The sequence below is a fragment of the Scleropages formosus genome, chromosome 22 (assembly GCF_900964775.1).
Source record: "Scleropages formosus chromosome 22, fSclFor1.1, whole genome shotgun sequence".
Taxonomy (NCBI): domain Eukaryota; kingdom Metazoa; phylum Chordata; class Actinopteri; order Osteoglossiformes; family Osteoglossidae; genus Scleropages; species Scleropages formosus.
In genome coordinates, this window is record NC_041827.1 from 10431121 (window position 1) to 10446073 (window position 14953).

Sequence of the window (14953 nt, forward strand, 5' to 3'; positions counted from 1 at the left end):
CAACAACGGTAGGTACCAAATAATATTGGAGGACCTTCGAGTAACATATCTCCAACCTGCCACCAAGAAACCATGAAAAATAGCACGCACACAACAAAAAGAGCTTTATTTCACTGAGCTTCACTTCTGGAAGAACACATGAAAAAACAACAAAATATAAAATCTGTTACTTAACCAATTTGGCAAGCCAAGACTGTAAACAGCTAGCCCCCTCGATGGTCAAACTCCCACTGTGGTCATAATACACAAGACTCTTGAAGCACACAGCCGGCAGGATGATGCTTGCAGAGTTCTCTACGTACGAGGATCATTATTTAGCATTGTGTCTTTAATGAGCCAAACACCATCCCGCCCACCCACAATGCAATGCTCTTGCTCAGATCATTCCATTTACGGATGCAGTATCTGTGACACTGCGGCCGTTGCTCACATCCGCACGGAACATGGAGATGAGGCCTCCTGCTCCTTCCTTTGTTCTGCCAAAGCCCACTGGCCTCGCCGACCTCATTAGAGCGCTTTGTATAGAGAAGCACCGAGTCGCACTAGACAGTGTGTCTCACAATTCCGCTGGCGAGCCCAGGCAACTAGATAAGGAACATAAAAAGGAAAGCAAATTCAATTCTACATTCTTCAGGAGGAAAAACCTTGACGCACATTAGAGTTGGGGAAAGCTCCATCGGCCATCAGATGAAGGGATTTGCTCAAGTGCTTCGAGAGAATGGCGAATTATGTAGATGGATTAGCTGATCTGCAGCTGAACGCACCCCCCGCAAACTGGTCGGCACATCACACCTAACTCCGGAAACCATAACCAGCTGAAGGGGGGAACCGAGCGGCAAGTATTCCTTCAAGTAATGAAATGTACTTCATGTAACATCACCATGGACGGGATTCTGTGGAGGAGTTCTGCCATGCTGATTAACGTAAAGGGGCCTCGCCGAAACACTCGCTACCCGAAGGCGTTACTCTCTATTTCTAGTGGCGACGAGTTTATGTGGTGTTCAACTTGAGAGGGAGTCGGACTCCTTGTCTTTAGCAGAGATGATATGGTGTTCTCGTGTTCAAACACAACTGCAAAGAGGAAGGAAAAAAATTCACTGAACCATTTTAACAAATATCATAAAGACCCCACAGTACAATATTTTGTTCTCCCTGTCTACAACGCTTTTGTGCATTTCCTTTTTTTTTTTTTTTTTTATTGATTTACTCTTTCCAGACACTAGGCATGTTAATATTTAAATTATAGCACATTTTATCTAACAGAATTTTTCTTTTTTTTCACTAAACAACATTCAAATAAAACATGGCACAGGACAAGTTTTTTCTTTGTTTTTCTTTGCTCAGTTTTGTCTGAAATATCAAAGCTATTTTTAATTGAATCGGTTCCTATAACTTAAAATGAAGCAAACAACTATACCCTTATTTTTGCTTGTTTCTTTAAAAAATGTATTTGTAGGTGTCTATCTTTTTGTCTGAACTCCTGTAAAGTGTGCAAATTCAGCAGTAACACAAGGGCAGGAGCTCAGAGAGCGGGCAGTCGAAAAACAGCTACTGAAAAAAAAAAACAAGCAAAGAAAAAGTTTTTCTTAAAAATGAAAAAAAAAATTAAAAGAAATTGTTGAACTTGACACGGTCAGTCCCTATTCAGGCTCTGTCGCACGGCAGATGGTCACGTCACCAGTGGATCCTTTCCTTTCAGAAAGCACACTGGTTTGGATGCTCCTTGGTTCGTCAACCAAGATTATTTATCCTATCTGTGTAGGACATGGTTATAACACACACTCACGTACAGAAACAAAAAACTGAATTATAACAACAGTAACCGAATGTGTTCAACAATGTGATTTGTGCAGCAGCTAGGACAGACTGCTCGCACCCAGCTCTGCGCAATCTCGAATACACTGCATTTGTCCTTGCAGTCCATCGGTCGGGTTCCTCGAGCCTGCGGCTCGGCTCTCAGCTGGCCAGGGCCATAGTGTCGATGACCTGCTCCAACTTGCTGCGCAGTCTCTGTCTCCTGGCCTGTTCATCCTTCTCCAGTGCAGACAGGATCTGTGTAGGAGAGCAACAGGAGCACCTTAACAGACCTAACAATTTCAAATTCTGCACCCACAAACAGAAGAACACTGAACATTATTTTCATCATCACCACCACCATCACCACTTCACTGCTTTGTTGCTGCTTTTATCCAAAGGCATCTTGCTCAATGGTACTACTGCAGGTCCCTCTAGGACTTAAGCTAGTCACCTACAAGTGTCACCTGCCTTGTTTCGTTTTGCACATTGCCTTTGACAGCACAGCGATGGCTGTTCTCTTAGACTTGGTCACTTGTGTACCTCACAAACACACCCATGTGACACAAAAAATATAAAGTGTCATGCCTGAGTGCATAAATTGTGGAATGCTGTGAGATGCGACTGAGTAATGGAATAATAATTCCTCCTTCAATTCTGCTTCCAAATTCTGTATGGGTGTGGCCGATTTCGACGACTACTCATATCTTATCTTGGTAGTCTTGAATAACTACTTGGGGGGAGGGTGCGCTGAATGGATGTAGCTGCAATGCATTAACAACAAGGGTGATGGTTGGATCTTGTTGAGTTCAGAGTGAAACAGGGTACTCCCTACCACTCTTCCAATAGTGCCCTCAGTTTGTAGACTTCAGAGACAAAAGCTGGAAATGATTCAGAACACCAAAACCAAAGGAGAAAAAAAGCCTTTGTCATCAACACCTGGAATATCTCTGCACATCTAGACATGTCACTTTTTACCATGGTTTTGGGGTTGCATTCTCTGGGCAGCTAACTCACATTTCAAATCGGTTCCCTTGTTTTGTTTTAACAAAACTGTTCAACAGGCGCTCACGGCGGGGATCCTTTAAAGTGCTGGCTAAATGGCTTTCCAGTGGCACTCCATTAACATCCTGTTTATTCCACTTTATCTACATGAGTCATGCATCTATCACTCTCTGATAAACCAGCAATCTCTACTGCCATCAGTTATGTGAATATGACAGCATTTAGGTATATTCCACTGATAAAAATGGACACGACAATGTACATACACAAAGTAATGGGGAAAAAGCCTACAAATTCCAAGTAATTTTCAGCAAACTTTTCCTGGTTTCAGGTTTTCATGGCATAATAAATGTAGCGTATCCAACGTTTGTGTAACATGTCAGAGGCTCACATGAGCCCTGCATATAAGGAACGTGCGAAACAGCCCAGCCAGACTCCCTCACCTCATCCTTGTACTTGACGATGTAAGAGTAGATCTCATGCAGAGCACTCATGCTGTTGAACTGGTTCAGGTGTAGCCGCGACTGCTCTGCCAAGTAGGCACTCATGTCCTGGTCGCTGATCGCCGGCATCCGCGAGATGTCTGAGTAATACCTGTGTGACAGGGAAGAAGAAAACAGGGAGAATAAGAGGTGTTCAACTTGACTCGTGGTTTGTAGAATCGACAACCATCTGCTGAAGACTAGTGCACATGGTTGCTGAGGCTGACATCAGACCGGTGCCCTTTTCTACAAGCAAACTAACTCACAATCCAGCTTCCTGGTATAAGGCTATACTCAGTCAGATCACGGGTCTTGGCAGCTCAGCTCACAGAAAGCCCGTGTACATGCCTGTTTGTGATCAGCACCTGCCTTAACTGCTCCAGTGAGTGGATTATTTGGCTAAATAAGAAGTTTCATGAACAAAGATTAAGACCCCTGAAGTGCAGGAACCATAGGAAGTTCTCCAGTACCTCTCTACCCAGTTCTTATAGTTGGGGATATCCTTGGCATAGAGCAGCTTGTTGGAGGGTGAGTCCTTGCCCAGCTTGTGCTCCGAAGTAGAGCAGGAGTCCATGAAAGTCTGGGCCACCACCGACAGGCAGGCGTCCGTGATACTGTTCTTGTGGATGTCAAAGACGAACTGTGGGTTTTTGATCACGTTCACCCAGAAGCGCAAGGGCAAGCTGGACAACAGAACGACGACACGTGTGAACATTTTCATTTTAATGGGGGGTGGGGGGGCAGGCATGAAAAAAATGCATGTCATTAATACAGCAGCAACAAGACAGCACAGTTTAGAGATCAATTCTGCATTTTATAATGACATTCATAAATTTTCAGCGCAGTGAGAAATAAGGCCACCTCATGCATACACATACACAGAACTAGGACAAAACTCTGAATTATTTCAATCAGAATTTGACATAAAGAATCAACAGTTCCCCAGAAGCAAAGCAACTCCTTTATGGAAAGAGCAGAACCAGGATTTTTACATTTTTCTAATGTAATTTTTCAGTGCCTCCAGACAAAGGCAGCACCTTGGTACTTAATGAGCAATCTTTTTCCTCCAAATACTGGTTAGAGCAGCTGACTATCAAAAATGCAGATAGATGGGGGCAAGAAAACTCAATGACAATGTAGAATTGCATTTACAATGGACAATGGAAAAATATATACTATACTGTATACATATTTAACTTTAGAACGAGCTGATATTAAACTGAGTATCAAATTGATAGAGCCTAAGAACACAAAATCATGGTGCGAAAAAGCAGTGTTGCCAAAAACTACTGCGTTAATCGTGGAAAACGTAGCTATTGATGCGAGAAAGCACACTGGACTGCGAAAAGGTCAAGTGGGACAGACAGTCAGTTTGACTCTTTGACTCTAAGCAACCGGACTGAAAAGCACATTGATTTTTTTGAGTTCCGAGTCTGCGATTGGAGGTCTGGTTGCGAGTGTCTGTGAACTCTGAACTCAACCTACCAGTTGCTCTTCCAGGTGTGACGCACGTCAGGGTCGGAGATCTGGTGCTTGTCAGCCTGCTCATCCAGAAAGTCAAACATGTACTTGATGGCGAGTGGCAGGGCACTACCGCGGTGGGCCGTGCTGAAGATGGTCTCAAACAGGTCATCCACAAACTTCTGTAACGTTCCCTGAGGGAGACAGAGGTGTAAAAATCATCACCATGCGGGGCTTCGTTTCAGGCCAATTCTTCTTGATCCTTTTGGTGAAGTGAACTTGGAACTAATCCATAATCTTTATTTCTTTTCTTCCTCTACCCTCCATTTTCTTGTTTGAATAATGTTTTAAAAACTAAAAGGAACAACTGTGAAGTCACTAATAGGCAGTGTTCTGGACTATAAATTAAACACCATTTTTCTGCCAAATTCCATGAATACCTAAATGTTTATTCTAAGCCTCCCTTAATTTAATTACAATTACAATGAATACAATTATCAGTAAAAACCCAAAGTCTTTACAGGGGCTTGCGCACCCTACGGACTAATGGAGCAACTCAACCGAGAGAACTGCCATAGGAGAATGCTTAGAAAAATGCAACGGCAAGTAGAACTGCTGGGTCGTTAGCAGGTCCAAACAACCTAATGGAGGCCAATAACACAAATGAGCCATGGAGGGGTGATCAAGCAATATGGACATTAGCTCTACACCCAGAACCATAGTGCCTGCTGGCTTCAGAGCTACAGCACCCCCACACACCCAGGAGCTCGGGAATCTCTTCTCTGTAGAAAAACACGTAACTGATCTTCTAAGTCGCCCTTTCTGGTCAGTGTGGTCATGAGCTCGTAGACCATCAACCATACGCACAACAATATCCACAAGAAGGGGTCCCGCACCAGTCAGATCCATCCTTTTCATTGAGGGTTCTACAGTGAAACTATACCAGATGTTGGTCGGGAGGGATGTTCAGCTACCTTGGTGGCCAACAAGCGAGTCAGGTAAATCTCAGACACCATCTTGCTGCCGCGGTCGCCTTCACGCTGGTCCGAGTGATCATGGTTCTTGACCAGGTGCCACAGCTTGGTGCCGCTCTCCAGGTCAGGGGTGATCATGGGTGTACGTGAGCGCAGGCTGTCGGGGCTGCTGGCTGTCCGCAACATGCTCTCTGGGGTCAAAGTGACAGCAAGATAGAGGGAGAGAGATTTCACCAGGATAATTCAAAGCAGGACAGTTTCATTGTTTCCGGAGAGCTGTTCAACAGCCTCTGTGAGAGAGTGTAAAAGGAACCCAGAAGTACAGTACAGCGCCATCTGCAGGCTGCTGCAAAAAAAGGAAAGTCGGGCAACCAGGATAATTAAAACCTTGAAAAAAAGTTTTTAATAAGAAAATAAAAGGATTTCATTAGATGCCATTTCAGGGAGAAACTCAATCTTGTAAAAGAAGAAATCTTGCAACACATTCTCTTTTACTATAATTTTCCAACTGGCAGAAGAGAACAGTGATTTTCTTGCCATTTTGTTCCCTTTTTAATAAAACGACAGGGATAGTGCACATATTGATTCTCAGCGTCATATACATATGCTCAGTATCGACCGTAATACTAACAATGGGCACAATGTGGTGCACGCCAGGCGATATCGGTATTGTCAGGCCAGCGCTCGTTCCTGGGCACTTAAACGCACGAGTTCATTACTAACGGCATGAATGTCAAGTTTTATTCTGCGAGGCCAAAGAGATGAGTATCTGCTGAGTTCTCCTTATCGACACAACGGCAGCAGGCAGAAGGTTTCTGTGTAAGATAGGAGTGAACACAGGGGGACTCGGGGGAGAGTGAGAGAAACACAGAGAGAAACAAGAGAGTGAAAAGAGAAAAAAGAGAGAGAAAGGGAAAAGACAGAGACAGGTGCTACAAGCTTTGTCAAGAGCACCTTCCTCAGAAATTAATAATAATGTTTAATGTGGTGGCTTTATTTCTTCTCCAGAACCGAATCTGGTCACAAAAAGCACAGAAGAAACAAAGTAATTACTCTTAAGTCTCAAATCTGGATTTCCAGCTCTATCGAAGCACTCAAAATGTACTTTACAGAAAAGCAAACAACCAGTTGAGCTGGAAATATTGTGAAATGGCAGCAATAAAAATAAATTCCTTCTCAATCAGATTCTGTATGTGAATGCATCCAAAACCCACGATTTCTAAAACAGAATACGCTTAAACAAAAACATTCTTGGTGCATTAAAAGCGCATTAGACTCGAGGTAGCGGAGCACTTGTGTAGTCATGTCGACGAACACAAATAACGATCACGATTACTTGAACGAGACTTCACTTAGTTCTAATAAGGACAGTCTGTCACTACAGGTTCTGTCTTCACTGGGAAAAAAGAATGTCAGGGTTGCTATAGAAACCACTTATCAATCACAGCAACACACTCAGAGGAAACAGATAAAGATGGAAAACAAACACACAAATAAAAACCTCAGTCTGACACATGGTGCTTGCCAGGAAGCAACAGCTTGGGGCTGGCTCTCAAAGTGGCGCGCCACTCCCTGTCCACGGCGCAGCAAGATTTACATTCTCTACGAGGAGAAATTAGGTGCCGAATTTAATGCCTGTCATTCTCAGACACCATGGGGAGGAAGTGTAGCTTAGGAAACGTGTGGGTGTAGCGCAAGCAGCACGTTGGGATTTGTAGAATTTTCTCACTCCACAAAAAGTCTCTGACACGTATCAAAACCAGAGAAATCCTGGAAAGGGGAGAGAAGTGTGATTATTGCTGTGAGCCCTACGAAAGGGGTCGAAGCCCACCGCCTGGTTATGAGGTTCAGTCATGAGTTATTTGTGTTTGGAGGAAGGAGGCCTGAGCTACTTCTTACTTGATCTTTACCACAATTAACCTGTGAAATGCATGTAATGTGTGAAGATTTACTGTGGACACCCATGTATCACCTGGTGTTCTAGGGCTAGACATGGCTCATGACATCACATTTTACACTAGGGGTTATCGCATTGTCCAGTCCAGTCTCACAACCTCAAAGCCACCCAAAAAAAAGTGAGTGAAACCTTGCTGGGGGTGGAGCTTAACAAAGGGCACCCTCACCATATCTGCTCAGAGATTTGGTGAACGTGGAAGAGTTGGAGATGTTGTAGGCGGAGTTCTGCTTGGGCACCAGGGCGATCACTGAGCCATCGGTCACCTGTGAGTGGAAAAATGCAACATCACCCACAGGGGTCACAAAACTGACGGGCATTTCAGCCCCCAAAATGAAACGCCCTGGATGTCAGAGCTGGAGTGTCACCCCAATCAGTGCTCACCTGGTAATGAGCTAGCGTGTTCAGGCGCTTCCAGTCATTGTCAATCTTGGTGGTGACATCCTCATCTTGGAGGATGATTCGCGCCATTCTGCCCTGACGCCATTCTAAAGAGACGGAAAGTTATTTGCAGGAGACAGCTGTATCGATTCATACACCGATGAGTGTAACTGTTTCACGTCATTGATTTCCAAGTGGCTAACTGTAAGTTTAAGGAAAAGTTGTAGGGCATCAGGGCAATACAAATCAAAAGCTCCCAGACTTACTATATACTGCCCTCTTTTTTAATCGTGCTGACCAGTATTTCCTGAATTTTGTCACCATGGTATGATTATTACAAGCATTTAAAGATAACATAAAGCATTCAACTATACTTAAATGTATACTATAGTTACATTTGAAGATGTCACAATTAATGCTATGACGAATCTAATTTGTGCATAAAACATTTTGTCTATGACAAAAGATTGGGCTCAACTAAACATGTAATTCTTAAAAAATGATTTCATTATTTTTTATTATTTTTTACATTGCTGAAGCTTGAAATTGCTGCAGCTAAATCTTAAACCTGTATTAGCGATGCTCTGCAGGTCACATGTTCACACAGCAATTTGATGACTGTACATCTAAAAGTCAATGTACAGGACATTGGACTGGCAAGGTTGCAGAGCACAGCAGAAAATAATTCTAGGCATGCAGAGCAAAGGCTTTATTCTTTTTATTATTTTTATTATTGCTCTAAGTACTACAGTATCTGGTGCCCATTAAAAGTTGAAATAATATATGCACCACCAGCCCTCTGCTGCGTGGAAAACGGGTGCATGTGACATGAGGCCAGGTGAGCCCTCCTGCCCCACTGTGTCTGTGCCCTTACCGAGGTCCATGTCTCCGGCTTTCGGCCTTTGGGAGTATGGACTGCCTTTGTAGACAGCATCCAGAAGCTTCTCCTTCACCTGGGTGATGGTGTCGCAATTGAGGCACTTGACTATCACTTCTGGGGCGTTCTCATTCTCTGGGTTCACGCAGTGCAACGTCTGCAGGGACGGAAGAGGGAGAAGTCAGGCCAGCGATATCGCGGTTGGACAGTAGATGGGTGCAGCGTCTGCCATCTGTCTACCACTTCCCAGAAGGCTTTACAGGGATACATCCTGTGTCGCTTTCACGCAGCATGCTCAGAAACATACCCTGGACTCATACCGATATGTTAATTTCTCCTGCCGTTACACTGCCCTTTTAGAACAGCCGCACAGTGGGCTCGCGCTAAAGGTCAGCTGGGACTGTGGATCGGTGAAGTCTTGCCGAAAGAAAGGTGATCAGGCCTTGTAAAGCTGCACTGACCAGGGTCTTGTAGTCGATCTGCTGGCGGATGAGCTTGTCCTCACTCAGGGAGTAGCGGGCTTCGCCTGTGATGGCGTCGATGGGGCCTTTCTCCATCTGCTGCTTCATGGCGCAGTAGAGCATGAACAGCGGTTCCCCAGCGCACTCCTGAGGAAGCCAGTAAACAAACAGCCTTGAGTTGTGGAGAGCAAGAGTTTCTCATAGTTCATTAGTCTGGGAAACACTAACAGAAAATGTCCCACAATTCTACTCTGCACACCTTGTCTGGGAAATGTCGCTTAAGGATAATGATCATAGCATCCCAAAAGTACTATTAACACCATCAATACCATCTGAAGGTTGATCACACACCATAAATTCGGTACGTGTACAGAGAAATTCTGCACAGAAAATTTCATTCAGTTAGCGTGTTCTTCACAAGTCCTTTTCTCAGTGGCAGCTCTGGATATTTAGACATGGTGGAAATTGGGCTTTTGAGGACGGGTGGTCTCAGAGCCCTCAAAAATCACTCTTGAAATGGCAAACAGTTTAGAATGAACACACTGCCCTCTTGCCTTTGGGGAGAACGACTTTGAAAACTTATGGAGGAGTTAATATGAGGTTAAAAACTCTGAGGAGCGGTGCTCGAGAGGTTCTACTGCGCGTTAAGTGCCGGCGTGTCAACTAGGCGACCGTTAAGGGCAGACCAGGGCCCCGACTGCAGGAGACATTTGTACTGCTGTCACGTGTGCGCAAGCAAACACACTCGCGTGCATGCCTGGACACCCACGCACACTTGCGCACACGGCCACTTTTCACAGTAAGCTCACAGCCTGGGAAGACGACAGAGGGAGACTTCCTTCCACTCGGAGGCTCTAATCCTGGCATCCCTGGTGCAGCGGGGCCTCTCCCACTGTCACCATATGCTGCTCGTGTCTCGTTAGCATCTGCAGTAATTAAACAGACAGCTGCTAACAAGCGGGAACGGGCATACATCATCCCCGAGACCCTATGATAGCACGCCTGTCTTTGAAATTACCTTTGATTCAGGGCTCGGGCTTCATTAGGGGCACATTTAAACATGCATTAACAGGAGAGTGGCGAGCTAAGTGGCCGACAGGCCAGACGGCACCCCTGCAGCGCCGCCACGGACAGGCTAATGACCGCGGGGGTTGCAGCACGCTACCTGACAGCTAACAGAAATCCTGCCACCGCCACAGTGGCCCATGTCACCAGTCTGGCTTACAGGCTGTATGCGTTCACGCTACTGGCACTGCGATGCCAATGGCTACATGCACGCTGCCAGTTAAGCTTGCAATTCAGCATGAGCTCCTAGCTCTGCCGCCGTTCGGTGTCCAACTCGAGGTAGTCGGGAGGTCTGTGGGAATGAACCTCTCTCACCGAGTTGGAGCAATGACAGGAGAGCGTCTTCAGCACAAACCCAGAACCACAACTCTTCACAGATTTCTGTGAGGAGGGGGAAAAGAGAAGCCTTACAGAGCGTGGCACAAAGCTAAAGCTAATCAGGCTTAATTAGCGCTAAACTGATATCCAGAGGGCTACGGGAACTAAGCCAAAACAAGTGGGGAACACAACAGGAAAAGGCTAATTGAGCAGCCAGCTCTGGCTGCTTCTCCCCAGCTTGGTTACACACACTGCGAGAGGGGCGGGCGCACTGACTGCGGAGCGATGCTGAGAGTCACACACCGCGCCCTGAGCAACACAAACTGCCACATAGGAGTCAGCCAGCTTCTTAAAGTACTTCTTAAACCTTCCGCATGTGTTTTACACAAGGCAAATACACCGTTTCCCTTGGACCAATGTAGTGTAAATGTCAAGAGGTTTAGCGTTTCCTTAAATCAAGTATGACCATATCTAATATCACTCAGGATGCTTTGGTTTGAAAAAAAAAAAAGAAAAAAGAAAAAAAAGCAGCACCTGTCTGCAAGGCAGAGCAACAAATGCGTTTAGCTTCAGTGGAGAGACGCGAGAGAGTGATCGAGAAGCCTGGGTGCGTGAAGGTATCTACCAATGAGGATCGATGTTGAGAGCACTCGCACTGACAGCTCTGCACCGCAACCTCATCCCCAGCCCTCGTTCACATTGTGTGTACCGCTGAGAGGGATGCGGCTGCGCGGTGCTCCTTGCTGCTCGAGCTTATGGAGGGGCTGCTGGCTGGTGTCTCGCCCCGGTGCTCGCGGTAGCGGTGCACCAAAGCTGATTTCCCCAGGTGGGAGTGGTGAGACTTTACCTTCAGAAACTTGTACAGGAGGAAGGTGAACCAGTTTGTCAGCATCTTCTCAGCAACGGACTCCGTTCTGTGAGTGGTACGAGGACAAAATGCAAACATCACCGTCACATCGTGCACACAGTGAACACGGCCCAGCAGAACACATGGAGGACACCATTCCTCCAAACCTTCCATGGACTACATTACAGAATGTGAAAATAACAAAATGTGCAGGGCATGAATATATGGTGCATTAGGTAATAAGCTGCACAGTTAGACACCTTTAAAAGAATTTGTAAAAATTTGAACGAACCAAAAGACGGATTCCTTCAAAGACATCCTGCTGCACATATAAATATATACAAGAATCAAAATTATTCCATTTTTTAAGAAAAAAAAGCACCAGTCTTTATTAAATGTGGCAATTAACATAAACGGTAACTTCTCATTTATCAAAAAAAAAAAAAAAAAATTGTGACCTCTGAAAAAGTCCTGCAGAAAAAAGTAATTAAGAGCCAAAGTAATTAATGTACTTTATTACTGGAAATGATTTACCAGCTCGAAGCAAGCACATGGGAGACGCTTGCTTCCAGGGACTTGGGAAGCAGTTTGTTTTTGCTTCCTCCCACTGAGTCACTTCACCTGCCTTCTGTTTATACTTTGTGTGATGCCATGCTAAAGAAAGGGAGGTGCAAGGAAAGGCAACTCTTCTCCACAATGTGAAAGAGGAAGCTGGGAAACACCTGCTGGCAGGAGCTGGCGGAAACGCACCTGTCTGTGTAAGCACTCTTGATACACTCCAACTACACTGTCTGAGTCAGCGCTGGGATTCATACCTGTTGTACTGTCTGAGTGAGCACCTGTATGACCATTTGAAAACACACCTGTGTGTATGTGAGCATTCGGAAACAGTAAGGTGAAAAAAATAGTGTTAGTGCTACCAATCGGAGCCTGATCATGATTGTCAGTGTCACTTCATCTAGTCAAGATGCCACTCCTCCCTCTTCCCTGTCTGTGTGCATCTCACTCCTGCTCCCACTAACTGCTCTCCCTTCTCTCTCAGTCCCTCACTCTGTGGGGAGGGAACGTGTTCTCAGGGGTGTAATCCTCTGTGACAGTGACAGGAGGTGGCAAGGCAGGGGGATGGAGGGCCACTCACCGGCGCAGTAGCAGCTTGGGGTGATTCTTGCTCTCCAGGTTCTTGTCGATGAGGTCAGAGAGCAGCTGCTTGAGGACCCCTGTGGCATACTCCATCTCGCCCTGCAGGGCAGTCATGATGAGCGAAGCCACGTTGCCGCGGTCACGCATGGAGAAGGAGCGCTGGCCTTCTAGGGTACGGATGAAGGTTAGAAGGAAATGCTTCTTGTTGAGGAGCTGTCCAAACAAGGTGAGGGCCTTCTCCACATTGGCTGGCACCTACAGAGAGGTACGGTGCTTAGGCTGGAGAGAGCAAAACACTGACGTATGGAGTGCCATGGGGATGGCGCTAGTAAGACTCAAATTACTAGTACTACAAAGTACTATCAAACTACCATATCTTAAAATACACCAAAGTGTGAGATGTGTGTGTTTGTATGGGGTGGTTACTGGGTTGGAGGATGGGCGGTTATACAGGGAATCAAAAAAGCTGCAGACAGATCAATAGTGATGCAAACAAAGCAGCACAAAGCCACATACACCAATGAATTTCTTTGTCTGGCACCTGTCACCTCTCACCCAGCAAAACAAACCATTATTAGTCCCAACTTCTTCCACACAAGTAAGTACAACCAGAGAAATACTCATTAAAAATTCTACAAAGAACATATATATATATATAAAAAGCCAGGCAGCATGAGTAACAAATTCAGAAGATGTTAAACTATAGAGATGGTTTGGTTAAATCTGTTTATTACAGCAGTTGTAATAATATATACTAACCCAGCAACGTGCTTCTTTCTGACAATTAAAGAAAAGATATGGATGTTTCCTCAGTGAAAAGAAAGGTGATTCATGGGGGAATATTCCACCTACTCCCTGCCAAGTGCCCACAAATGTCTGGAAGGCACATTGGTTCCCTTCTCGCTCTCACAGCAGAATACTTTAAAACATCATGATTTGCAGCTTTTATAAGCTATAGATACATAATTGGCCCAAATCTTGATCTACTAAATACAGTAGCAGTGAAAAGACTGAGCACACTTGCTGGAAACTGGTTAACAAGTTTGATCAGGAAATGAGCCAACATGTTTCCCGGCTCTTCTGCAGCATTTCCCAAAGATGTAGGACATTTATGGGTTGCTTTGCTTTCACTCTTTTGTCCAGTTTGTCCCATGCCAGTATTACCCAGGTTGTCCAGGTGAACTCACCGCAGTGGAAGAAAAATACGTTTTTGACCTCCAGAAAAAATGATGTGGCAGGCTGCAATTAGTCTTAGTCAAGGAGCTTTGCAGCACTGCAGAACTGCGGAGTGGGGTGGGCTGAAGTACTGACCCGTACCTCCATCTCCTTGAGCACGGGGTGGTCCTCAATGCCAGGGAAGAGCACTCTCATGGCATAGGTCCTGTAGTCCAAGAAGGGAATGCCTGCGCCGTCCAGTTCCTGGGTCAGCTCATGGATATCAGTCTGAAGTTCTGCGAATGCTGTTTGGGTTGCAAAATACAGAACCGAGAACATCAACTCATCCCACAGGAGCCAAGCACTGCACACAAGCCATAATGGACGAAAGAGAAAAGTATTTGATGAAACTCAGACTTGATAAAGCCCTTCAAGAGACAGCACAGAAGGATACAAATGATTCTGTCACTTACTGGCAGAGAATACTGTATACACATTTATACTTAATTATTCAGCTGACAGCTTAGTCCAAGGCAACCTCCAAAGTAGAGTTCAGTATACTGATGTACGTAAAATTATTTTCCCTTTTATACAGCTGGGTAATTTGTATCAATTAAGGGTAAGTACCTTGATCACAGGTACTACAGAAGAAGCGGGGAATCAAACCCTAACTACCCAACTCCAAGGGGACAGCAATAAACACTACACTAGCTGCTAAAGCATTCAGCATTGGTTATTAAGTTGAATGACAAAGAAGCACATAACTCCAAATTAAACTGTAAAATTAGCGTAGGCCAAAGAAAAGAAGTTCAGGGGCACCTGAGTAGAAGGCAGGTGTGAGGTCAGCCTCACAGCCATGTGGCAAACATAGCTTCCTTGACTCACCGCAAAGGATGGGTGCTCCCAGGCAAAAAAATAAACACAGGCCAAACAGAATTGTAGGAAGAACAGAATACAACAAGAAAGAGTGAATTCATTGAAGTGGAACTGGGAATATCCTTAAGGGAAGAAAAACACAAACACAGAAGCTGTTTTCTTG

General features: G+C 45.1%; 1 protein-coding gene across 5 annotated transcripts in view; it reads right to left on the reverse strand.

Annotated features, from left to right (window-relative positions):
• Positions 1–1173: 1173 nt before the first annotated feature.
• LOC108918433 (plexin-A1-like) overlaps positions 1174–14953 on the reverse strand; it is a 170730-nt gene continuing 156950 nt past the window's right edge. For all 5 annotated transcript variants that reach the window (XM_018725644.2, XM_018725643.2, XM_018725647.2 and 2 more), the window contains exons 21-32: positions 14077–14219; positions 12758–13014; positions 11620–11686; positions 9390–9536; positions 8926–9085; positions 8055–8158; positions 7840–7936; positions 5717–5907; positions 4767–4936; positions 3752–3964; positions 3243–3393; positions 1174–2052 (exon numbers count right to left, since the gene is read on the reverse strand). In XM_018725644.2, coding sequence (XP_018581160.1) covers positions 1957–2052; positions 3243–3393; positions 3752–3964; positions 4767–4936; positions 5717–5907; positions 7840–7936; positions 8055–8158; positions 8926–9085; positions 9390–9536; positions 11620–11686; positions 12758–13014; positions 14077–14219 — 1796 coding nt within the window. In that variant the 3' untranslated portion in view covers positions 1174–1956. The remainder of the gene's footprint in view (positions 2053–3242; positions 3394–3751; positions 3965–4766; positions 4937–5716; positions 5908–7839; positions 7937–8054; positions 8159–8925; positions 9086–9389; positions 9537–11619; positions 11687–12757; positions 13015–14076; positions 14220–14953) is intronic.